The 27,913-nt window shown below is 43.0% G+C and overlaps 1 protein-coding gene across 1 annotated transcript in view; it reads right to left on the bottom strand.

Annotated features, from left to right (window-relative positions):
• The window catches only part of rnf123 (ring finger protein 123), a 180,052-nt gene that overhangs the window by 3,922 nt on the left and 148,217 nt on the right, over positions 1–27,913 (bottom strand). The window contains exons 36-37 of the mRNA XM_078414350.1: positions 17,644–17,786; positions 10,327–10,421 (exon numbers count right to left, since the gene is read on the bottom strand). Coding sequence (XP_078270476.1) covers positions 10,327–10,421; positions 17,644–17,786 — 238 coding nt within the window. The remainder of the gene's footprint in view (positions 1–10,326; positions 10,422–17,643; positions 17,787–27,913) is intronic.

Genomic DNA, 27,913 nt, shown 5'->3' with positions numbered 1-27,913 from the left:
CATTCGTAACAAGGATAGAGTCCCCCATGTCCTCACCTTCCACCCCATCAGCAAGCGTATACAACAAATTATCCTCCAACATTTCCATCACCTCCAACTGGATCCCACTACTGGCCACATCTTCCCATCTCTTCCGCTTTCCGCAGAGACTGTTCCCTCCATTACTCCCTGGTCCACTTATCCCTTCCCACCCAAACCACCCCCTCCCCGGGTACTTTCCCCTGCAACCGCAGGAGATGCAACACCTGTCCCTTTGCCTCCCCCCTCGACTCCATCCAAGGACCCAAACAGTCATTCCAGATGAGGCAGAGGTTCACCTGCACCTCCTCCAACTTCATCTATTGTATCCGCTGCTCTAGATGTCAACTTCTCTACATCGGCGAGACCAAACGCAGGCTCAGCTATCGTTTCGCTCAACACCTTCGCTCTGTCCGCTTTAACCAACCTGATCTCCCGGTGGCTCAGCACTTCAACTCCCACTCCCAGTCCGACCTTTTTGTCATGGGCCTCCTCCATTGTCAAAGTGAGGCCCAGCGCAAATTGGAGAAACAGCATCTCATATTTCACTTGGGCAGCTTACACCCCAGCGGTATGAACATTAATTTCTCTAACTTCAGATAGTTACTCAGTCCCTCTTTCCCCTCCCCTTCCCAGTTCTCCCACTGTCTTCCTGTCTCCAACTACATCCTATCTTTGTCCCGCCCCCTCCCCTGACATCAGTCTGAAGAAGGGTCTCGTCCTGAAACGTCACCCATTCCTTCTCTCCTGAGGTGCTGCCTGACCTGCTGAGTTACTCCAGCATTTTGCGATACCTTCGATTGGGACTGTAAATTTAAATGTACCAGGACCCTTTTGGACTGGCGGCATAAAACCTCGTAAAATCGTGGATTCCCAGTCCACCTCATCTCACACTTATAACGAGACGCAAGGCAGGTCCATGCCAGTGAAGCAATCTTATCTGTTCCATTCCTCCTCTCCATATATCTGTATTCCTGTAGGTTATTTGCTCTCACATATCCACTCAGCATGCCAGGCAGCATCTCTGGAGAACATGGATAGGTGATATTTCGAGTGACCTCAAGAGTCTGAAGAAGGATCTCGACCCGAAACGTCACCTATCCATGTTCTCCAGATTTTGCCTGACTTGCTGAGTTACTCAAGCACTTTGCGTCCTTTTGTGTATTAACCAGCATCTGCAGTTCTTTGATTCTTTTTGCCATTGGCCTACACTAAGGTAATTCACTTGCCGCTTAACCCACCAGCCATCTTCAGGAGGTGGGAGGAAACGGGAGCACCTGGAGGAAACCCGTGGTCAGAGAGAATATGCAAACTCCACACAACACCAGATATCTGGATTGAACCCAGGGCTCTGGAGCTGTAAGGAAGCAGCATTGATTGTGATGCTACTCTGTAGGCAACTTTGCAAGACAAACTCACCGTGAATGTTCAGAGCTCCTATGTGTCCAGTAGGTTTAATAGTCACTCACTATACGAATGCTCTTGGTTATTCGGTGGGGTAAGAATCATTCTCTGTAACATTACAGTTCCTGGTTGCTCGGAAGGCCCGTTATTTCTAAATCTCTTTCCATCAATAATTTATTTCAAATTGTCTTCCGTAAAACAATAGCAGTGCAAGCTATTGATTGTGATATATCTGATTGAAGTAGCTGTTGACAGGCGTCCGGTGTCAGTAACTAATGATGTCATGTGCCGACAGAAAGTGGAGCACTATTGCGGCTCAAGTGGACCACGTCATCCCACTTGGTTGTGTTTAGTGTTTCTGAAAGGGAAAACTGCTGATACTGGAAGATGTGCCCTGTCTCAGACTGCAGGTTGCTCAGCACCTTCCAAGGTACACTGAGGAGACCATAACCAACAGGGAGTGTTTCCTCCAGAAATCGTTCAATGGGTGCCTCAGTAAGTCACTGCCAACAACAGAGTTTACTAGAGACACTGTTATGGCAGTAAGTTCTTGGACCTTGGGGAAGCCGACACGCCTGTGACGTTGGTGAGACTGCATTTAGAGTATTGTGTTTAGTTCTGGGCACTATGTTATAGGAAAGATTTTGTCAAGCTGGAAAGCATACAGAGAAGATTTACGAGGATATTGCCAGGACTCAAGGGTCTGAGCTATAGGGAGAAGTTGAATAGGCTGAGATTCAATTCCTTGGAGTGCATGAGGGTGAGGGGTGATCTTATAGTGGTGTATAAAATCATGAGAGGAATAGATCGGGGAGATTCACAGAGTCTCCTGCCCAGTGTAATCGAGGACCAGAGGACATAGGTTTAAGGTGAAGAGGAAAAGATTTAATAAGAAACTGCGGGGTAACATTTTCACACAAAGGGCGGTGGGTGTATGGAACAAGCTGCCAGAGGAGGTAATTGAGGCAGGGACTAATGCAACGTTTAAGAAACAATTAGACAGGTACATGGAAAGGACAGGTTTGGAGGGATATGGGCGAAACGCTGGCAGATGGGACATGATGGCCAGTGTGAGCAAGTTGGGCCAAAGGGCCTGTTTCCACGCTGTATGACTCTATGGCAATGAAAGTCCAGTGTACGTGCTGACCAGCTCCCCCATGCTTTCATTGTGAGGACTTTGTGAGGTGTATTTTCTATAAAGCAAACTGCATTGTGTCCGACCTTGCTTCTTAGCACACCTTGGTACAGTTTACTTGACATCCTTGTTATTCCAGTCAGAAATGTAAAACACACTGGTTACCACCACCAGCAGATACAAAAGAGTGGCACAGTGGCATAGTTGGTAGAGTTCCTGCCTTGGTTTAATCAAGACCTCCAGTGCTGTTAGTTTGGAGTTAGTACGTTCTCCTTGTGACCATGTGAGTTTCACTTGCGTGTTCTGGTCTCTTCCCACGTTCCAAATACATGCAGGTTGGTAAGTTAATTGGCTGCAGTAAATTGTCCTCAGTGAGTGGTAGAAACTGGGGAGATTTGATGGGAACATGAGGCAAATAAAATGTGATTATTGTAAGATTAATGTATATGGGAGGTTATTGGTTGGCATGGAATCGATGAGTGGAAGGGCCTGTTTTTGTGCTGTACCTCTCCATGACTCTGCATTCATGAGCAAAACTAAAAGCGACACAAAATGCTGGAGTAATCAGCAGGTCAGGCAGCATTTCTGGAGAATATGAATAGGTGACATTTCAGGTCGGGACCCTTCTTCAGACTGAAGATTGGCCCCAATCCTAAACATGACCTATCCATGTTCTCCAGAGATACTGTCTGACCTGCTGAGTTATTTTAGCACTTTGTTTCTATTTTTGTAAACCAGCATCTGTAGTTCATTGTTTCTAAACCAAAAAGGAAGCAGATCTTACAGGAAGCTGCAACAAATTCCTCAACCCTCTCGGGTGGCACCAGCAATGGCTGCCTCGCCAAGTTTGTCTGTCCTTTCCTTCTTTGTGTCTGTTTTGAATGTGTTAAATGTATGTTTTTTAGTGTTCTTTAGCTTTTTTTATGTGGGGGGGGGGGGGGAGTTGGGGGAAACTTTTTCTAATCTCTTACATCGACGGAGATGCAACTTTTTCCATATCGTATCTCCGTCCGCACTGCGGCCTAACATCATGGAATTGGCAGCCTTTGCTGGAGATCGACTGGGAGCTCCATCGTGGGAGCCTGTGGACTGACCATCGGGTAGCTCGCGATACCTGTCGGGGGTCGTCTTTGGGGCTCCAACCGTGGGAGCCTGTGGGACTTTAACATTGCGGAGCCCGCAGTCTCTGGTTAGAGATTGACATCAGGGACTCCAAGCCGCGGGAGCTCCGACCGCCCCGACGCGGGAGTTTCGACCGCCCCGACGCGGGAGTTTCGATCGCCCCGATGCGGGAGTTTCGATCGCACTGACGTGGAGTTTTGACCGCCGGCTGAGGGGAGCTTCGATCGCCCCGACTGCGGATGGTTCGACTGCCCCGACCACAGGAGAATAGAGAGGAAGGAGATTGGACTTTATTGCCTTACATCACAGTGAGGAACATGGGGAATCCGATGTGGATGTTTTGTTGACTTTTGTGTAGTTGTGTGTCTTGTTGCTTTTTTTTTTAGTATGGCTGTATGGTAATTCAAATTTCACTGTACCTTAATTGGCATATGTGACAATAAACTGACCTTGACCTATGTAGGTTTATGAAGATTGCATTCTTCTTATGCACTTTTAGAATTCAAGCATCTACAGGCTTTTTTGATTTATAGGCTTCTTGTTATTTGATTGTTATACATTGAATTAAAATAATCACTGCAAGCAGCTGGGTAAAGGAAAACTGCAGCTGTGTCTCATAGGCCAGAGTTTCACAGCCAGAACTTAACCAGAATTTCCTTCCTCACCATCAAACACCACAAATTTCTGTATCACTTTGTTCCTGCATCCCATTCCAAATTGCTTTCACAAAGACAGCAAGGACACATCACTTAGTTCTGTGGAATCCTACTGCAAAGGGGCTTACGTTAACTGAAATATTTATCCGCATTACCTTCTGGTTCCTGCTCCTGTTGCTCCAGCTCGCTATTTTTGCTTACCTTGATCAGTCTACAAAGTGGAATCTTGTTCAATTTCCACAACCTCAAAAGTGCTACAAATATGCACCCTCTTCAAACTAAGTCAAGTACAATCTTCCCTTAATAGACAATAAACCATAGGTGCAATAGTAGGCCATTCGGCCCTTCGAGCCAGCATCACCATTCAATGTGATCATGGCTGATCATTCTCAATCAGTACCCCGTTCCTACTTTCTCCCCATACCCCCTGACTCCGCTATCCTTAAGAGCTCTATCTAGCTCTCTCTTGAATGCATTCAGAGAATTGGCCTCCACTGCCTTCTGAGGCAGAGAATTCCACAGATTTACAACTCTCTGACTGAAAACGTTTTTCCTCATCTCCGTTCTAAATGGCCTACCCTTTATTCTTAAACTGTAGCCGCTGGTTCTGGACTCCCCCAACATTGGGAACATGTTTCCTGCCTCTAACGTGTCCAACCCCTTAATAATCTTATATGTTTCGATAAGATCCCCTCTCATCCTTCCAAATTCCAGTGTATACAAGCCTAGTCTACTACCCTTGATTAATGTCTGCTCTTCTAAATCATTAATTATGTTGTCAGAATTTTTTGATAGGTTGATTGGCCAGAAAGTACTTGGTCTATTCTTTTAAATACTACTACCAGACTAGCAAGCAGCCTTCTGGTACCACAGCATCATGACCAGATCTAGAGAGATTGAGAAGTAATGGGTAAGAGCCTCTGCTAAATCCGCTCCTGCTTCTGTTAACTCTGGGATATCCTTTGTCCTGACTTATTGTTTATTTACTTCTAAAAATACTAAATCCATTAGAAATCTATATTCAAGCTGGCAACAGAAACACCAGAAGCAAAGCTCTGGGCAAAGAATTTTGCTTCTCTTTTATTTTGCCACAGGGATCAGAGCAGGGCTCACTGTTGAATGTCATTTATATAAATGATTTGGATGGGAATGTGCAAAGCATGGTCAGTAAGTTTGCAGATGACACTAAAATAGGTGGTATTGTATACAATGAAGAAGGTTATTAAGAATTGCAATGGGAACGATCAGCTGGAGAAGTGGGCTGAGGGATGGCAAATGGAGTTTAATTCAGATAAGTGTGAAGTATTACACTTTAGGAAGTTAAACCAAGGTAGGACTTTCACAGTGAATAGTAGGGCTGTGGTTGTACAACAGAGGGAGATAGGAATATACATACAGAGCTCCCTGAAAGTGATGTCACAGGTGGACAAATGTGAAGGCGGCATTTGGCGCACTAGCCTTCGTCAGTCAGGGCACTGAGCACAGGAGGTAGGATATTATGTTGTACAAGACATTGGTGAGACAGGGGTATGCGTTCAGGTTTAGTTACCCTGGTATAGAAGAGTCATGGAGATGGAAAGAGTGCAAAAACGATTTACAAGAATGTTGCCAGGACTTGAGGGCCTGAGTTAGAGGGAAAGGTTGGGCAAGCTAGGACTTTATACACGGAGCGCAGGAGACTGAGGAGTGACTTTGTAGAGATGTATATATCATGAGGGGCATAAATAAGGTGAATGCATATAGCCTTTTTCTGAAGGAAGGGGAATCAAAACCTAGAATGCTTAAGTTTAAGGTGAGAGGGAAAAGATTTCAAAAGGACCTGAGGGCAACTTCTTCACACAGGGTGGTCATATATTGAATGAGTTGCATTCAATTGAGATTGAATGCAGAACGTAGATTGGGTGAACATCACCATTCAATCTGTGGCCGGGACTTGAGCACTCAGTCACTGGTCACCTTGATTCACCTCCCTCCTCCCCTGGCTTTTCTTTGCACTCTTTCACTGTCCCAACAAGCACAGCATCTGATTCAATTATTTCAAATAATCAGACATCATTTCAGAATTTCAGGAGAGTTTAAATTTGTTTGGCACTTAAGATAGTCACTTTGCGTTTTCATATCCTTTTGGTTTTTGTCATTTTACACTCAGCCTTTTCATCGTTTAATTTCTCCTAGCTTCTACACTTTACAAATCCTCCTTTTTTTCTCTCCCAACCTTAGTCCTTCCTCTGCATCTTAAAACATGCAACACTTATCCAGTAATCAACCTGAAATATTAACTCTCAATCCTATCTCACCAGATCCTGTATCAACTTCTGAGTAATTCCAACATTTGTTTTTTAAACAAAGAAGCCAAGTTCTTTCCTGTAGATGTGCACTGAGGTCGTTTGCATTTCAAAGATACAACTTGATGTACAGAAAGTTGCTGGCATGATTGTGTGATAGCTAGCAGAGAATATATATAGGGACACTAACAAAAAAACAGTACTGTCTTTGAGTTTATCCGTAAATGTCACAAGGAAGCACTGCTTTGTGAAAAGTGCAACTGGGCAATATTTAGCTGGCAAAGGTGAAAAGGCTCATGTTTAAGTTCAGAAACATATATTGTTGCACTTTGTAGCAGGTGCTGTCAAGGTGGAGGAAGGGGTATTGTCAAAAAGATATAGGAAGGAAGATGCTCACTGTTATTGGCTTATTGATATCTCCGGAGCTGGGCAATTCGGGGCAATACGTTGGAAGAGTGTCTCAGGATCACAAGTATCAGGCACCGGGCCGCCAAGATAGAAGTGAGCATGCCAGAGAGTGCACATAAGGCATTTCCACCCAGGATTGGATTATTTGATCACAATGTCTGAGAGGCATATGAAATAGTTTAAGGCATTGACTGTGGAGTCTTCACCACAACAAAGCAACCGTCGATTAATTATAATTATCTTTTGTAAAATTTGTTGTGATAGGGGTAAGGGAAGAGGGTTATAGGATGAAATTAGAGAACCAGGGTTCACTGAGGGTATAATGGAAGTACGGTTAGGTAGGTTACTGGGGTCAGACTACTGTTGCTGGGCAGAATGGAGACACACTTTGAGGGTGAAGCGAGCCTATGTTAATCTACTCTGATATGAATCATTTCATTCTGGCCTTATGTTTAGTGACCAGACATTAAATCATTTCAGTCTGAAGAAGGATCTCGACCCGAAACGTCACCCATTCCTTCTCTCCAGAGACGCTGCCTATCCTGCTGAGTTACTCCAGCATTTTGTGTCCACTTTCGATTTAAACCAATATCTGAAGTTCTTTCCTATACATTAAATAATTTAATATTCTGTGCTAATATAACATCATATCCCTTTGCTGGAAATTGATCAAACAGTGCCAGCTTGAAATTTTATTGACTGTTGATAGCAAGACATGTTTATGCAGTCATTTCTCTTACACTTGATGCATTAACTAGAGCTCAAACAATATCTTCACTTCATTAAATTACGTGATGAGGCAGACAGGACAGACTGCAGTGGAGCTGAGAGATGCTGACTCAGTACCACTCAGAAATATGGAATCCACTGAGTGCCTGTGCTGTCAATTATTCATCATGGTCAGGCATTGCGCAGTTTGTGTGCTTAATGCTTCAAACCGCACTATCACCTTCAGACAAATCATGAGAAGGTGACTTACCTTGGTGCTGCTCAAAGATTGCAGTTATCATCAAAAATGTTCAAAATGCAAAAATACTGCTGTGACTGAAGTGAATATATATGGGATCAGACAGAGCAAGGAGGAGAGATTAACTAGTGCCGGTTTAAACAAAATTAGAGCAAAAACTACATCAAACACTGGAACAGCCCAAGATAAATAGATATTGTCAGACACCAGGACAGCCTGAAATATCCTGACTGTGTTAAACACCAAGACATCCAGAGATATCTTGACTGTGTCAGACACTAGTACACCCTGAAATATCCATACTGTGTGAATTAGCCTAATGTGGCATGTGACACACAGTAGGACATCGTGCCGAGGATGCCCATTCAAGTGCCAGAGAATCTGGACATCAGCAAATAAGGGTGTGATTTTATATTAAATATACATTTGTTTAATTTAATTAGTTTTACTTAATCTTGCAGTGCAGTTTAGTTTAGTTTAATTTAGAGATATATCATGGGAACAGGCCCTTTGGCCCATCGAGTCCATGCCAATTTATTGTTCACCATATACTACTTCTATCCTACACACTAGGAACAATTTACAGAAACCAATTAACCTACAATCCTGCACTTCTTTGGAATGTGGGAGGAAACATGAGCACCCGGAGAAAACATGCGTTCACAGGGGGAACGGACAAACTCTGTACAGATGCACCCATAGTCAGGATTGAACCTGGGTCTCTGGTGCTGTAAGGTAGCAACTCTACCACTGCGCCTCCCACCAAGTGCCTTTTTAACACGTTTTCATTTGGTATAAAGTGATTAACAAGTAACTAGGTAATTAGATAACCAGCTACAACTCGTAGTTCAAGGGTTTTGAAAGTGAAGGCTTTAGCTAGAGAGGATACTGGTTTGCCATTTTCCAGAATGGGTCTCATAGACTGGTGGATAGTAAACCTAATGTGTACGAAGGAACTGCCGATGCTGGTTTAAACCAAAGATAGACACAAAATGCTGGAGTAACACAGCGGGACAGGCAGCATCTCTGGAGAGAAGGAATGGGTGACGTTTCGAGTCGATACCCTTCTTCAGACTGATAAACAGATAGTAAACCCAACTCCCGTTTGGCAAAGCCAGGAGCTCAAGCATTGAGGATGATTTGCTCAGCACAACTGATCAACAGCAATGAATGTGCAACATAGTGACCCTTTTTGTCTGCTTTTCTGCAAATACGCTGGATCAGGATTAGTATAGAAAATATTACAAGTACTTGGGCTCAAACTGGCCATGGTCAGGTCACATGGGTCTTAATTTTAAAACCGAAGCAGCCTCTGCATCTGATACCATGATGCAGCATGTGTTGCTCATCACACTATGATAACTTACACTGAACAACACAATTTGCTGATCATGCTGCTTTTTAAAATGCTTTGCTGATCAGATACCCTCCCCAAATCTTTCCACCAAAAAGAATCAAATGTATATTGTTATCCCAGAGGAACTGAGGTCGAGAGGTGAAATGCAGGAAATAGAGGAATCAACTGTCTGTGATCTATCAGTTCAGCTTGTTTTTTATTTCCCCCTGACAGTGGGGCCCAGCCTGACCTTCCCGCTCTGCATCTGGCAACTCCGATACTTTTCTATCTCTGTTCTCACGCTCAAGCTGCTCCTGTTCCTTATTTCTAACAAAGGCAACATCCCTCCCTGCAGCCTAACAAGCTTCTTTTCTCTTCTTCTAATGAAGGTCTTCAACCTGAAACATTGACTCTGTTTCTCTGCCCCATAGATGCAGCCTGATCTGCTCAGTACTTCCAGCATTTTCTGTTTTAATTAGATTTCCAGTATCTGCTGTTATGGTTTATTTCGATTAACACCCTGATACAGACTGACTGTGTCAAATGTTGCAACAGTCCAATACAGCCTAACTGTGTCAAAACGCTGCAATATCCTGATACGGCCTGATTGTTTGAACACCACATCACTGTGATACAGTCTGACTGTATCAGACAGCACAATACTTTGACACGATCTGACTTTGTAAACCACCACACACTGACTTGACCTGGTTTTGTTGGACATTACAGTCTTATAAAGTCGGACTGTGTGGGATACTACAACATTCTGACACAGCCTCACTGTGGCAGTCAACAGCTTACAATTGATTTCCCCAGACCTTACAACGAAATCTATGGTCAGGAAAGTAGAAGCTGCTGCAACAATGATCTCAGCTTTTGCTCTGGAAGCAGATTGAATCAAGATGTTCACACTTCTCATGCCGTGATAAAAAAAACAGTACAAGAATGAATAAATAAATGCGAAGATCTGAAATGTTGTTGTCTGTTGTACTCACCAGGGCAGTGGCTGCAGCCTGTTTGGACTCACGGGTTAGATGGGAGAGCAAACCCTCAACCTTCATCAGTTCTTCGAGGCTGATATAATCTGGGTCTGCAGAGGAAAATTCAGTCACTCACATAACCTGAAGCAACTCCAATGGAAGCAATCATAAAATAGCCAAGTTGGAGCTGTGTAAGAAGTTAATGTTCAGCTGTGCACTTCCCACCTTCAGATTAAAACACAACAAATTCCCTTGTTACGCCCCAAATATGGTAGTGGTCAGAGGGAGGTTTGGTGTGAAAAAGGTTGCCCCTCAGGTTCCTATTAAATATTTCCCCTCTCACCTTAAATCTATGTCCTCCTCATAAATCTCTGCACTCTTTGCAGCTTAACAACATCCTTCCTATTGCAGGGTGACCAGAACTGAACACAATACTCCAAATGTGGCCTCACCGACGTCTTGTACAACTGTAACATAGCATCCCAATTTCTATACACAAGTACTGATGAGGTAACAATGCACCGAAAGCAAAATACACCACAAATTTGCCTTAAACTCACCAGAATTTCCATGATTACATTACCCATGGTTTTATAAACACAAATCACACAATACAGCAGCAAGGAAGTTTTGATGAAACTGAAAACACTGGCTCATCCAGAACTAGAGCCTTTCATGCAGTTCTGAGCCACATTTTGGGGAAAAGGTAAAGCATTTAGAGAGGTACGGAAGAGATTTATTAGAAAATAATGTTATTTTGTGCATAAACCGAGCGGTTCTTGTTAGAACAGAAGTGGTTGTGTCAGATGTGAGAGGTATTTAAAATTAATCTCAAAGTAATAGAGACAGAGAGAGAGAGAGAGAGACTACTTCCATTGGAATAAGGGGCACTGCTGGGTGGGTGGGGAGTGGGTTCAATAAGGAGATAGATCTATCTGAGAGTAAAGAATTTGCAGGGCTGCGGGGAAGGGAAAGGAGAGGCAATGGGACTAGTTTGAATGATGTTGTATATACCTTATAGACTCGAAGGCCAAATGGTCTCCATCTGTGCTGTGCCCTTTCTGCAATCCTCTGGTAAATGGAATCCTTTGTAATTATTATTGGGATAGACTATCTGCCTCATGATTTGCAAGTTACCTGTAGCCTATAATGCAGAGGACCACAATATTTTCCTCCAACAAGGGAGGATAAACAGGATATTGATTACCTGTAAAGTTGGGTGCTACGCTAGCAGATGGAATTTAATCCAAACAAGTGTGAGTTAATGCAACCTGGTAAGTCAAATTCTGGTAAGACATATGGAGTAACTGACAGGGGCCTTCGGAGTGTTGAGGTACAGAGAAACTTTGGGATGTAAGCCCATAGCTCCTTGAAAATGGAGGCACGTGGATAGGGTAACGAAGAAGGCATTTGTATGGTTGCCTTCACAGGTTGAGGCATTGAGTATAAGAGTTAGAACGTCATGTTGCAATTACACATAACATTGGTCAGATCACACTTGGAATATTGCAAGTAGTTCTGGTCACCGCACGAAAGGATGGACATAAAAGCAAAAGAATGTGCAGAAATGATTTATCAGAATATAGCCTGAATGGAAAACTGTAGATATAATGAGACTGGATCTGCTGGATTTTTTTCTCACTGGAATAGAGGAAGCTGAAAAGTGACCTTTAGATGTTTATAAAATTATGAGAGGCATGGAAATGTCAGAGTCTTTTGCTAGGCCTGGGGAGTTCAGAACAAGAAGAGTTGGGGAGTTTAGAACTTCTGTACATCAGCGAGACCAAGCGCAGGCACGGCGATCGTTTTGCTGAACAGCTCTGCTCAGACTGCCTTAACCTACCTGATCTCCCGGATGCTCAGCACTTTAACTCCCCCTCCCATTCCCAATCTGATCTTTGTGTCCTAGGCCTCCTCCATTGTCAGAGTGAGGCCCAGCGCAAATTGGAGGAACAGCATTTCATATTTTGCTTGGGTAGCTTACAATAGACAATAGGTGCAGGAGTAGGCCATTCGGCCCTTCGAGTCAGCACCGCCATTCAATGTGATCATGGCTGATCATTCTCAATCAGTACCCCGTTCTTGCCTTCTCCCCATACCCCCTGACTCCGCTATCCTTAAGAGCTCTATCTAGCTCCCTCTTGAATGCATTCAGAGAATTGGCCTCCACTGCCTTCTGGGGCAGAGAATTCCACAGATTCACAATTCTCTGACTGAAAAAGTTTTTCCTCATCTCCGTTCTAAATGGCCTACCCCTTATTCTTAAACTGTGGCTCCTGGTTCTGGACTCCCCCAACATTGGGAACATGTTTCCTGCCTCTAACGTGTCCAACCCCTTAATAATCTTATACGTTTCAATAAGATCCCCTCTCATCCTTCTAAATTCCAGTGTATACAAGCCTAGTCGCTCCAGTCTTTCAACATATGACAGTCCCGCCATTCTGGGAATTAACCTAGTAAACCTACGCTGCACGGCCTCAATAGCAAGAATATCCTTCCTCAAATTTGGAGACCAAAACTGCACACAGTACTCCAGGTGCAGTCTCACTAGGGCCCTGTACAACTGTAGAAGGACCTCTTTGCTCCTATACTCAACTCCTCTTGTTATGAAGGCCAACATTCCATTAGCTTTCTTCACTGCCTGCTGTACCTGCATGCTTCCTTTCAGTGACTGATGCACTAGGACACCCAGATCTCATTGTACGTCCCCTTTTCCAAACTTGACACCATTCAGATAATACTCTGCCTTCCTATTCTTACCACCAAAGTGGATAACCTCACACTTATCCACATTAAACTGCATCTGCCATGCATCCGCCCACTCACACAACCTGTCCAAGTCACCCTGCAACCTCATAGCATCACCTTACACCCCAGTGGTACGAATATTAACTTCTCTAACTTCAAATATCCCTTGCTTTCCCTCTCTCCATCCCCTCCCCTTCCAGTTCTCCCACCAGTCTTACTGTCTCCGACTACATTCTATCTCTGTCCCGTCCATTCCCCTGACATCAGTCTGAAGAAGGGTCTCGACCTGAAACGTCACCCATTCCTTCTCTCCAGAGATGCTGCCTGTCCGCTGAGTTATTCCAGCATGTTGTGTCTACCTTAGAAAAGGTAGAGACAGGTTTAAGGTGAGAGGGGAAAACAATTAAACGGGATCTGAGGGTTGTTTTTAACAAAGCGGGTAGTGGTTATCTGGAACAAGCTGCCAGAGGAGGCATACAAATACAAGGTTTAAATGACATTTGGTTAGGAAAGGAACAGAGGGATACAGACCTAATGCAGACAAATGGGAATAGTATGGATAGGCATCACAAGAGACATGGAGGAGGTGGGCGAAGGGCTAGTTTTGTGCTATACGATTCTATGATTTTAGAGGTTCTCTATCATCCACCTGAGTGAGTGTTCTTGCCTGGTTAGTGTTTGCAGGGGAAACCACGGGATTACCTGCAATGCCATATCCTCCCATTCCCCTGTTGCCCCGATAAATCTATTCCCCATGCTTGTGCTATCTCTCACCTAGATGCTGCTCCTTGGGAACATCATCCACCAACTCTTGTTGGTCTTTCTTGCTGACAATTAGCCTGAATGCATAGGAATTTCCTCCAACCACACACACACTATTCACTAACCACTAGATCCACCCCTGACAAATGTCTGAAATTGAATTAGACTGTTCATGACGGTGAGATAATACCTGACCATGAAGTCAGCCTCCACCATGGATCTATTTCATTATTAAGGCTGCTCTTTTCACCTCTGCAGAATCTCTCTATTCTGACCTTGCCTCAGCATTTGCTGCTGAAATGTTATCCTTTAAAAAAAAATCCCTCCTGACTCTTTCAGTACTTTCTTGGCCAGCCCTCTAACTTGCACATTAGATTATTGCTGTCCAAATTTAACTGGCATCAGTCTTATTCATCTGTTGTTGCTGACCGACACTGGCCCCTAGTTCCAAACTGCTTCAATCCTCACCTTTATTTTCAAATTCATCCATGTCCTCATGGCTAGCCATAAGGCATTCGCACTTTTGCAAATGTCCAACTCTGAAACCCTGATTAATTCTCTAGTACTGTTGTCTATGGGTTTTTAGCCACCAAGTGCTGGCTTTCTCCTGGGGTCAGATCCCCTTAAATGTAACTCTTTGACTAAGCCTACGCTTGACTGTCCTAATAGATGTCTTGATGGCTTGATATCAATATTTTATTGACAATATTCTTGCTGAATGCCTTGAATTTTTGCTACCTTGATATAAATGCATGCTTTTATTGCATTTATAATATTTGACCAGTTTGTTTTGTTCAGATTATATCAGGTGCTACCTCTCATTTTACTCTGATAAATCTTTAAACATGTCAGCAAAATTAACTGAACTGAGCGTTTCTTTTTATATGTTGTGTTCCGACTCCTCCATCTCCAGCCCTACTGCATTCCAAGGCACTCCTTGTGCCATGTGTGATGAACAGCACTTCCTCCATGAGCAAAGAAACTGGGTATAGTTCCAAGAGCACTTTCCAGAAAATGTTATATATAGGTGAGAAGATACCAGTTACAATACATTTACATAGAATTGTACAGCACAGGAACAGGCCCTTCTGCCCATAATGCTTGTGCCCAACATGATACCATGTTAAACTGATCTTATCTGCCTGTACATTATCCATATCCATCTATTCCCTCCAAATCCATATCAATGGTCAGCTGACCAACGACCTGAACGAGATCTGCTGCAGGCTCGAAAAACAGAAACATAACCATGGGACCCCCCCCCCATCACCACTTCACACCTACTCACAGTCTGAATCCTTTCTTTAAAGACTGGCCCCTTCCCCCCCCATCCCTCTGCAATCATTACTTTGCACCCACTTACAGCCAGACTCCAGTCTGCAAAGACAGGGCTCTCTTCCACTACCCACCCCCCTCCTTGCTGCCCAACATCAGTCTGGCCACTTCTCCATCTCCAACAATAGAAACTAAGGAGGTGGAGAGGCTATTCAGGAGACAGAAAAGCCGGAAATCTCCAGAACCGGACAATGTTTCCCCCTCTACCCTCAAGCTCTGTGCTGACTACTGTGCCCTTCAATCATGGCTGATCTATCTCTCCCTCCTAACCCCATTTTCCTGACTTCTCCCCATAACCTCTGACTCCTTATACTAATCAAGAATCTATCTATTTCTGCCTTAAAAATATCCACAGCGTTCTGTGGCAAAGAATTCCACAGATTCACCACCCTCTGACTAAAGATATTTTTCCTCATCTGCTTCCTAAAAAGAACATCCTTTAATTCTGAGGCTATGATCTCTAGTCCTAAACTCTACTGGAAACATCCTCTCCACATCCACTCAATCCAAGCCTTTCATTATTCTGTATGTCTCAATGAGGGCCCCCCTCATTCTTCTAAACTCCAGCAAGTATAGGCCCAGTGCTGACAAACACTCATCAGAGGTTAACCTACTCCAAGATGTGCCTATCCAAAAGCCTTCCCCCACTCATCTTATAACTAAGCCTTCTAGTGTTGATAATTTCCACCTGGGAAAAAGGTTCTGACTGTCGACCCTATCTATGTCTCATAATTTTCTATACCTCTATCCAGTCTTCCCTTAACCTCCGACGTTTCAGAGAAAACAATTCAAATCTATCCAAACTCTCCCTGTAACTGAAACCCTCAAATCCAGGCAGCAATCTGGTAAACGTTCTCCGCATCCTCTTCAAAGCCTTCACATCTTTCTTGTAATGGGGCAACCAGAACTGCATGCAATATTCCAAATGCGCCCTAACCAATGTCCTATAGAGATGCATCATGACTTCCTGACACTTACATTTAATGCCCCAAGCAATGAAGGGAAGTGTACTATACACCTTCTTCACCACTGATATGATTTAGATTGTGGACAGCTGAAGCCACGCCATTGATTGCTGCTCCCCATTGATTACAGGATCCCTATCCAAAAATGACCCATTTATTTCTCATTTGATTTTAACTAGAAATTATTAACAAAAAATAGAGTGAATGGCCTTAGGGTAATATATCAGTATATTCCAATGGCCCACACTCCAAAGATAAACACAAAATGCTGGAGTAACTCAGCGGGTCAGGCAGCATCTCGCAGAAAATGGTTAAGTGATGTTCGGGTCGGGAACCTTCTTCAGACTGTATAGTAAGGAAAGGGAGAAAAAAAATGGAAGTAAAGAAAAGCAAGTCAAATCAGGGCCTGCAACACATGACCTCAGGTGAGGAGGTTCCCTGATAGGCAGATTGTTGGATAGACAAAGGTGTGTGCCCAAGAGGGATACATACATGAACTTTGATGCTCGTTAATGGCTCTCCAATTTTGATTAAGAATTTCTGGTGTGGCAATTTATCAAAGGCCTCCGAAAATGGTAACACACCATTTCAACCACGTTGTCCTCATCTATCCTGCCAGTTACAACTTAAATGAATAGATTTTCCAGACATGCCCTCCTTTTGATAAATCCACAGTAACGTTGCTCAATCAATCATTACAATTGTTTTCTAAGCATCTTGTAAACAATCCTTAATAATTAATTCCAGCATTTTCTCTACCAATGATGTTGGGCCAACCGTCTACTAGTCTCCATTTTATCTCTTCCTCATTTCTTATATCACTGGGTAATATTTGCGTCCCTTCAACCCATGGGAACTATTCCAGAAACCATAGAAATTTGAAAATGACACCAATGCACCCACCAGAACAAATTCTTTCAAAACCTGAGGATACAGTTAATCTGACTTTGAGGATTTAACACCATTAAGTCCCATTAAATTCTCCAACATTATTTTTTACTCATGCTAATATTTTTTATCTCCCATTCATTCTAGCCTTGTAGTTTTCCATCATTTTCAGTAGTTCTGTGCTTTATGTGATACACAAATTGAGGTTTAATTTCTTTGTCATTTCCTCATTCCTCATTATAGCTTTTCCTACTTCAATCTGTCAGGCACCTATATTATCATTAGTTAATTTTTGCAGTTAACATATCAATGGAAGCTCTGTGTGTTACATATCTTGTTAGTCTTGGTTCTTCTTTGCAAATTCTGATATTTTTTTCTACTCAGAGCATTAATGTTCTTTTTTGTCGACATCATACATCTTTAATTACTCGTGATAGCCATAACTGGACCACTTGTCCTGCCAATATGTGCCTTGAAGGAGAGAGAAAGCTTTTGGGAAGTCAACACCAAATGAAAATGCAAACAATTTGTCCATTTCCTCTCTCAAAAGAGTAATGGAAATCTTGAAGCAGTACCCAATTCTCCAGAAGTATATAGCACTTATGTTCATCTAGTCTGTACCCACTATACTCACATGCTTGGAGGGAGAAGTGTTTCTTCATAGTTGCTGGGGGTGTTGCTCCCAAAGCAGTGAGATCGTTTTCTCCGAGAAGGTATTGTATTGATCGCAGCTGAAAGCAGGGATCAGCCAAGAGCACAGCTGTTCCTCGTTGGACTCTAGAAAAAAGCAAAAAATTAAGCACTGGAGGGGACCTTGAAGTGATAACAGAGGGAATTAATATAACCGTTCTAGGCACATCACTTACATTTAAGAGCTCAGTAAAACACACATTCGCTGTCATGTCTGGTAAAGGAAGTAAACCAACTAACTCCTAAGCTGAAAGGACTGTGTAATGATTAGTATAATGGGCTAAAATGTGGGGTGCAGGGAGGGTCAAAGGACAATTAAATGGTAGTTCTGGTGAAATGAAAAAGGGAGTAATTACTTGAATTTAATGGGGCAAATGGCTTTTCACTAGCTGAAGGGAATGAGAGCCTTCTCAAGTGAACCATATGCTGTGAGCAGACCACCTCAAAGTATGTATTGAAATTACCATGGCCGAAAGTAAGCATGCAGGTACAACAGCCAGTGAGGAAAGTCAATGGCACATTGGCCTTCATAGTAAGAGGATGTGAGTATAGGAGCAAGGAGGTCCTACTGCAGTTGTAAGGGCCGTGGTGAGACCACACCTGGAATATTGTGTGCAGTTTTGGTCTCTTAATTTGAGGAAGGACACTCTTGCTATTGAGGGAGTGCAGCGTAGGTTCACCAGGTTAATTCCCGGGATGGCGTGACTGACATATGATGGAAATAATGGATCGACTGGGCTTATATTCATTGGAATTTAGAAGGACGAGAGGGGATCTTATAGAAACATACAAAATTCTTAGAGGATTGGTTTCAAGGTCAGTTTATTGTCACATGTACCAATTAAGGTACAGTGAAATTCAGATTGCCACACAGTCATACCAATAAAGAGCAACAAGACACCCAAATAAAATTTTAATATGAACATCTACCACAGCGACTTCCCCACATTCCTCACTGTGATGGAAGGCGAAAAAAGAATTCAATCTTCTTCCCTTCTTTGCGGTCGGGGTGCTCGAACCTTCCGTTGCCGGGGCGATCTTGGCTCCTGCAACCTGTATTCGAGCCCTCCACATCAGGGCGAACGCTCCTGCATCGGGGGGAATCTCAGCTCCCCGCGCCGGGCGATCGGACTCCGAATCGGGGCTGGTCGAACCTCCTGCAGCTTGGAGCTTCCCGACATCAGTCTTTACCCGAGACTGCGAGCTCCTCAATGTTGAAATCCGCAGGCCACGGTTGGAACGTCGATCCCTGGCAGGGGATCGCAGGCTCCGATGGTAAATTCACGGCCCCGCGGTGGAGGTCAAAGTCAGTCTTGAGCAAGGCCTCCAGCTCCATGATGTTAGGCCGCAGAGAGATCGGAGTTACGACCCAGAAAAAAAATCGCATCTCTGGCAAGGTCAGAGTTTGTAAAAAAAGTTTCCCCCGACCCCCCCTATCCCCCACATAAAACAAACCAGGGAACATTAACACATACTTTTAAAACACACTAAAAATAACAAAAAAGGAGAAAAGACAGACAGACTGTAGGCGAGGCTTCCATCGCCACCTGGTGTGGACAGGCTAGATGCAGGAAAAATGTTCCCGATGTTTTAGATCTTGGGCAGTTCCTTCTCTCCTCCATACTTTGGTCTTGCCATCACTCTGATATAGACAATAGGTGCAGGAGTAGGCCATTCGGCCCTTCGAGCCAGCACTGCCATTCACCATGATCATGGCTGATCATGCACAATCAGTACCCTGTTCCTGCCTTCTCCCCATATCCCTTGACTCCCCTATCATTAAGAGCTCTATCTAACGCTCTCTTGAAAGCATCCAGAGAATTGGCCTTCACTGCCTTCTGAGGCAGAGAATTCCACAGCTTCACAACTCTCTGACTGAAAAAGATTTCCCTCATCTCCGTTCTAAATGGCCTACCCCTTATTCTTAAACTGTGGCCCCTGGTTCGGGACTCCCCCAACATCGGGAACATGTTTCCTGCCTCCAGCATGTCCAATCCCTTAACAATCTTAGATGTTTCAATAAGATCCCCTCTCATCCTTCTAAATTCCAGAGTATACAAGCCCAGTCGCTCCAGTCTTTCAACGTACGACTGTCCAGCCATTCCGGGAATTAATCTTGTGAATCTACGCTGCACTCCCTCAATAGCAAGAATGTCCTTCCTCAAGTTTAGAGACCAAAACTGCACACAATACTCCAGGTGTGGTCTCACTAGGGTGATGTACAACTGCAGAAGGACCTCTTTGCTCCTTTACTCAACTTCTCTTGTTATGAAGGCCAACATTCCATTGACTTTCTTCATGCTGTGCCTGCATGCTTCCTTTCAGTGACTGATGAACAAGGACACCCAGATCTCGTTGCACTTCCCCTTTTCCTAACTTGACACCATTCAGATAATAATCTGCCTTCCTGTTCTTACCACCAAAATGGATAACCTCACATTTATCCACATTAAACTGCATCTGCCATGCATCCGCCCACTCACACAACCTGTCCAAGTCACCCTGCAACCTCATAGCATCTTCCTCACAGTTCCCACTGCCACCCAGCTTTGTGTCATCTGCAAATTTGCTTTCGTTACTTTTAATCCCTTCATCCAAGTCATTAATGTATATTGTAAATAGCTGTGGTCCTAGCACCGAGCCTTGTGGTACCCCACTAGTCACTGCCTGCCATTCTGAAAGGGACCCATTTATCCCTACTCTTTGTTTCCTGTCTGCTAACCAATTTTCTATCCATGTCAGTACCCTACCCCCAATACCATGTGCTCTAATTGTGCCCACTAATCTCCTATGTGGGACCTTGTCGAAGGCTTTCTGAAAGTCCAGGTACACTACATCCACTGGTTCTCCCCTGTCCATTTTCCTAGTTATATCCTCAAAAAATTCCAGAAGATTAGTCAAGCATGATTCCCCCTTCGTAAATCCAAGCTGACTCGGAACGATACTGTTACTGCTATCCAAATGGTCCACAATTTCTTCTTTTATAATTGACTCCAGCATCTTCCCCACCACCTATGTCAGACTAACTGGTCTATAATTTCCTGTTTTCTCTCTCTCTCTCTCTCTCTCTCTCTCCTTTCTTAAAAAGTGGGATAACATTAGCTACCCTCCAATCCACAGGAACTGATCCTGAATCTATAGAACATTGGAAAATGATTACCAATGCGCCCATGATTTCTAGAGCCACCTCCTTAAGTACCCTGGGATGCAGACCATCAGGCCCTGGGGATTTCTCAGCCTTCAGTCCCATCAGTCTACCCAACACCATTTCCTGCCTAATGTGAATTTCCTACAGTTCCTCCCTCACCCTAGGATCTCTGGCCACTAGAACATCTGGGAGATTGTTTGTGTCTTCCTTAGTGAAGACAGATCCAAAGTACCGGTTCAACTCGTCTGCCATTTCCTTGTTCCCCATAATAAATTCACCTGCTTCTGTCTTCAAGGGACCCACATTTGCCTTAACTATTTTTTTCCTCTTCACATACCTAAAGAAGCTTTTACTATCCTCTTTTATATTCTTGGCTAACTTACATTCATACCTCATCCTTTCTCCCTGTATTGCCTTTTTAGTTATCTTCTGTTGCTCTTTAAAAGAGTACCAATCCTCTGGCTTCCCGCTCACCTTTGCTATGTTATACTTATTCTCTTTTATTTTTAGACTGTCCTTGACTTCCCTTGTCAGCCACGGTCGCCTCTTACTCCCCTTAGAATCTTTCCTCCTCTTTGGGATGAACTGATCCTGCACCTTTTGTATTATTCCCAGGAATACCTGCCATTGCTGTTCCACGTTTTCCCTGCTAGGGTCTCCTTCCAGTCAACTCTGGCCAGCTCCTCCGTCGTGCCTCCATAGTCCCTCTTGCTCAACTGCAATACTGACACTTCCGATTTTCCCTTCTCCCTCTCAAATTGTAGATTAAAACTTATCATATTATGATCACTGCCTCCTAATGGCTCTTTTACCTTGAGTTCCCTTATCAAATCCAGTTCATTACACAACACTAAATCCAGATTTGCCTTCTCCCTGGTAGGCTCCAGTGCAAGCTGTTCTAAGAATCCATCTCGGAGGCACTCCACAAACCCCCTTTCCTGGGGTCCAGTACCAACCTGATTTTCACAGTCTACCTGCATGTTGAAATCTCCCATAACCACCGTAGCATTACATTTGCGACATGCCAATTTTAACTCTTGATTCAACTTGTACCCTATGTCCAGGCTACTGTTTGGGGGCCTGTAGATAACTCCCATTAGGGTCTTTTTACCCTTACAATTCCTTAGTTCTATCCATACTGATTCTACATTTCCTGATTCTATGTCACCCCTCGCAAGGGACTGAATATCATTCCTTACCAACAGAGCGACCCCACCCCCTCTGCCCACCGGTCTGTCTTTTCAATTGGTCGTAAACGCCTGAATATTCAGCTCCCAGCCCTGGTCCTCTTGCAGCCATGTCTCTGTAATTCCCACAACATCATACTTGCCAATATCTAACTAAGCCTCAAGCTCATCCACTTTTTTATACTTCGCGCATTCAAATATAAGTTAATCTCCATATCATCTGCCCATAAGACCTTTTTCCAGAATTGTGGCTGCTATTTTAAGTACTTCTTGGCAATCTGTAACCTGGCCATCCTATTTTTGTGGCTAACCAGTGGTTTGCATCTAGCAGTGTAGCCTCTGTATTTCTGTTCATGAAGTCTTCTGCGGATAGTGGTCATTGACAAATCCACACCTGATTCCTGAAGAGTGTTTCTGATCTGTCGGACAGGTGTTTTGGGATTTTTCTTTATTATAAAGAGAATTCTTCTGTCATCAGCTGTGGAGGTCTTCCTTGTTCTGCCAGCCCTTTTGCGATTAGTAAGTTCACCAGTGCTCTCTTTCTTCTTAATGATGTTCCAAACAGTTGATTTTGGTAAGCCTAAGGTTTGGCTGATGTCTCTAACAGTTTTATTCTTGTTTCTCAGTCTCATAATGGCTTCTTTGACTTTCATTGGCACAACTTTGGTCCTCATGTTGGTAAACAGCAATAAAAGTTTCCAAAGGTGATGGAAAGACTGGAGGAAAGACTAAGTGCTGAGAGCTCTCTTATACCTGCATTAAGGAGGCAATTAAACACATCTGAGCAATTACAAACACTGTGAAGCGATGTGTTCCAAACATTATGGTGTCCTGAAATGGGGGGACTATGTATAAACACAGCTGTAATTTCTACATGGTGAAACCACAATGTATAAAAATACCCTTTAATAAAATCTGACAATGTACACTTTAACCACATGTGATTTTTTTCTATTACAAATCTCAAATTCTGGAGTACAGAGGCAAATAAATAAATGATGGGTCTTTGTCCCAAACATTATGGAGGGCGCTATATGTGCTGCAATACTGCGAACTATGGGCGGCACGGTAGCGCAGCGGTAGAGTTGCTGCTTTACAGCGAATGCAGCGCCGGAGACTCAGGTTCGATCCTGACTACGGGTGCTGCACTGTAAGGAGTTTGTACGTTCTCCCCGTGACCTGCGTGGGTTTTCTCCGAGATCTTCGGTTTCCTCCCACACTCCAAAGACGTACAGGTATGTAGGTTAATTGGCTGGGTAAAATGTAAAAATTGTCCCTAGTGGGTGTAGGATAGTGTTAATGTACGGGGATCGCTGGGCGGCACGGACTTGGTGGGCCGAAAAGGCCTGTTTCCGGCTGTATATATATGATATGATGATATGATATATACTGCACTCTGTATCTTCCCTTTTGCTCTATTGTACTTGAGTTTGACTTCATTGTATTTATGTATTGTTTATCTAATTTGTTTGGATAGCATGAAAACAATGCTTTCACTGTACCTCGATACACATGCCAATAATAAACCGATGCTCAAACATATACACAAATCTCTGTAAAACAATGGCTTTCATCTTCCAGTCAATATGGATTTAAACTTCACAGCAGACAAAACATATTGTTTCTTTAGTATGCTACTGTGCAAAAACAGATTGATATACAAATGTAAGAAATCCATTACTATTGCAAGGCTGTGGTGAGAACACATAGCTGGGACAAACCTTGGAGAGTTTAAAATACCTGCAATAGTGATCATTCTCCTAAATATTTAGAAAGGTGAAAGGAAAGACAATCTAATTCTGGTAAAATCAATGGATATTTCTTTGAAGGAGAGCATGGGGCCAAAGAATATGACTCAAAATCAATGCAGCAGTTTCCACAACTAGAACCTGTAGGTTATTAAGTGAAGTACAATTGATTAAGAACTGAAGTAAGAAATTAGAGTAAGAATCGGCCACTTGGTCCTTCAAGCCTGCTCCATTGTTCATCATGATCATGGCTGAAGTCCTCCAGTGCCACTTTCCTGCATTATCCCCACATTTGTTGGTATCCAGAAATCTATCCACCGGTTTTGGATGACTTAGTCAGCGCTCTGGACAGGAAAATTCCAAAGTTTTATCATCTTCTGTGATAAGAAATATCTCTCAGTCTCAGCCCAACTTTAATTTAAAGAAAGTAGCTTTGGCTGAAGATACCCTAGTGAGGGGAACTCCCTGCATCCACAGTATCAAGCCCCAAAAGAATTGTGTGTATTTCAATTATCTGAACTCGAGAGAACATAAGCCTAGTCTGCTGAATCTCCCTCATTTGGCAAACTCTATGAATTTTTATTGCTATATAGTAAGTGAATCCATTTACAGATAAGGATACCAAAATTACTCAGTGCTTTGGTTCAGTCACACTAAAGTTCTATATAATTACCACCGGACATCTTTACTCCTACACGCGAATCCTCCTACAATAAAGACTAACAGACCATTTTCCTTCCTAACTATTTGTTGTAACTACACATCACCTCTCAGTTACACGTCGAAGGACCCCCAAGATCCTTTGAACACCAATGCCATCCAATTCCTCACCATTTAAATAAAACTCAACTTTTCTGTTTTGAGCATGAAAGTGGATAGGTTCATATTTTACACACAATATATTGCATCCCACTACACTCTTGCCTACTCATTCAGCTTGTCCATATCCCTCAAAGTGTCTTTATATCCTCCTACCAACTCACAATCCCATCTGGCTTGGTATCATCAGTAAACTTGGAAATGTGAGGTTTGTTCCTTTGACCAAATTGTTGATAGAGATCATGAAAAGCTCAGGTCCAAGCACTGATTGCTGCGGCACTTGACTCGTCACATCCCGCCAACCTGAAAACAACAATTTATTCTCACTCTGCTTTCTGTCCAATAACCAATCCTGTGGGTAAATGCCAACTTGCTATTGCTACAAAATCATTCCTCCAATGAAACTGGTCCCATCAAGAATTCGGCCTGGTCTATTTGGAAAGAAATATCCTTATTTATCTAAGTACGCATATTATGCAAGCGTGAAAGACTGCCAAGATGAAGCAAGTACTCTGCAGCAGGTATACTTAACCTGTTTTACCACTTTCCCCAACATTCTCCTGTTAATTATTCACGGACCTGCTTCACAACAATTCAAGCCATGGTGCACAGTGTGTTATTTTAAAATACATAGCAATTGGCCCATCCCTTCCCACCTCCAGCACTCTGACCACATCACCAGGATTATGAATCAGGTGCAATACGTCTGATATTATACTATTTACGACACAGAATTCTAATACAAAACATATTGAAGATTAATATGTGTGTACATTGTTTAAGGCCAGATCGTCCATTTATTGTTTATTCTCAAGTAAAAATGAACATGCATGTCATGAGGTCCTTGCAAATTTCAGGTCCCGGACAGAAGTAGGTTCTTGAATCACATTACAAAACCCTACCTCAGCACTGAACTTTGCACTACTGTGGCTGCTCTCCTTACATAGGCTTTTGCACAATCGTGGTCTAGTTGACTTAGTTGACTGATATCTTATTGAATATTTATTGTTGTTATTGCTTCTAATGTGCCTGTAAAGCTGAAGCATGTAAGAATTCAGATCATATCTAGTGTATGCAACACATAAACACTCTTGACTTAAAATAAGGTACTTTTTCCTTGATTGCCACACTTTAACAGGATGGTGCCTGGTAGTAGATCAATGCAACACATTTACTTGAAATAAACATCGGGAGAAACGTCAACAGAAACAATATTATGTTTCTTAATCGGCTGTGGTAAAAATTGTAAAGTGTCCCCAGTGTGTAGGATAGTACTAGTATAGGGGGTGATTGCTCGTCCCTGAGCCGAAAGGTCTATTTCCACGCTGTATCTATTAAAGTTTAAAGTCTCTCCTTATCAGACAACCTTTTTATCCCAGGAATAAATCAAGTGAGCTTTCTCTGAATTCCCTCCAATGCAAGTACACCTTAAATAAAAATATCAAAATTGTCTACAATACTTCTGCTGTGATTTCCCCAACACCTCCAATAGGTACAAAAATACTTATTTTTATTTTCCATCCCATTTGGAACCCTCACATTTACCCTCACAATTACTTGCTATGTGCTAATTTTTGGCATTTCACATATGACATCGCACCAATTCTTCTGTACAGCTGTCTTCAATAATCTCACCATTTAAACAGAGCTCTGCTTTCCATTACTTCTACCACAACAGATAACCACCATATGGTGTATCAGGTGTGGGCTGCAGTACGGTTGTGTTTTGTAAACAACTCCGTTCTGCTCTTGTACACTCATTAAATGCTGTTATTCACTCCACCTCCATAACCTGACCACCATCCATTTGGTTTGGCTACCATGATAACATACCACCACATCCAGCCTCCCATTTCTAAATTAATAAGTGATTTCCAGTCTTCTTACAGCAGTACTTCATAATTAGCTTTGGTCTGAAGCCAAACAGTGGTTAACTTGGGGTGATTTGTGTAAATGTGTGATTGAGATGAAATTTTTTATAGTTGTTAACAGCAAATTCTCAGTCCATAAATTGCTCTCTTCAACCATCTTTAGGCATTATAACACTCAGTTGAATAGCATTGAGCACATTCAAGGGTTATAAAGGGCCATAATATTGACAATGTCAATTTAAGAAATATATTCTCATTGCTTTTCAAGGATAATGTATATCAGAAGACCATTAATAAAATGGTATGGGTGGAAACATTGTTTTATAAGAAGCAGACAAAGATTTCAATGATGACAAAGATTTCAATTCTTTAATTATTACCAGACTGGCAATGGGGAATATTAATTCTTGGTGAAATCCACGTGATTAATGTTTCTGAGTTAAAAGATCAGATTTAACTGATGGTAAACGAAGGGGAAATCATGCTTGACAAATCTACTGGAATTTTTTGAGGATGTAACTAGGAAAATTGACAGGGGAGAGTCAGTGGATGTGGTGTACCTCGACTTTCAGAAAGCCTTCGACAAGGTCCCACATAGGAGATTAGTGGGCAAAATTAGAGCACATGGTATTGGGGGTAGGGTACTGACATGGATAGAAAATTGGTTGACAGACAGAAAGCAAAGAGTGGGGATAAATGGGTCCCTTTCGGAATGGCAGGCAGTGACCAGTGGGGTACCGCAAGGTTCGGTGCTGGGACCCCAGCTATTTACGATATACATTAATGACTTAGATGAAGGGATTAAAAGTACCATTAGCAAATTTGCAGATGATACTAAGCTGGGGGGTAGTATTGAATTGTGAGGAAGATGCAATAAGGCTGCAGGGTGACTTGGACAGGTTGTGTGAGTGGGCGGATACATGGCAGATGCAGTTTAATGTAGATAAGTGTGAGGTTATTCACTTTGGAAGTAAGAATAGAAAGGCAGATTATTATCTGAATGGTGTCAAGTTAGGAAGAGGGGATGTTCAACGAGATCTGGGTGTCCTAGTGCATCAGTCACTGAAAGGAAGCATGTAGGTACAGCAGGCAGTGAAGAAAGCCAATGGAATGTTGGCCTTCATAACAAGAGGAGTTGAGTATAGGAGCAAAGAGGTCCTTCTACAGTTGTACCGGGCCCTGGTGAGACCGCACCTGGAGTACTGTGTGCAGTTTTGGTCTCCAAATTTGAGGAAGGATATTCTTGCTATTGAGGGCGTGCAGCGTAGGTTCACTAGGTTAATTCCCGGAATGGCGGGACTGTCGTATGTTGAAAGGCTGGAGCAATTAGGCTTGTATACACTGGAATTTAGAAGGATGAGGGGGGGATCTTATTGAAACATATAAGATAATTAGGGGATTGGACACATTAGAGGCAGGAAACATGTTCCCAATGTTGGGG

The sequence above is a fragment of the Rhinoraja longicauda genome, chromosome 17 (assembly GCF_053455715.1).
Source record: "Rhinoraja longicauda isolate Sanriku21f chromosome 17, sRhiLon1.1, whole genome shotgun sequence".
NCBI classification, from domain to species: domain Eukaryota; kingdom Metazoa; phylum Chordata; class Chondrichthyes; order Rajiformes; family Arhynchobatidae; genus Rhinoraja; species Rhinoraja longicauda.
The sequence above is the reverse complement of the archived record's forward strand: the minus strand, read 5'-3'. Positions and strand labels throughout refer to the sequence as shown.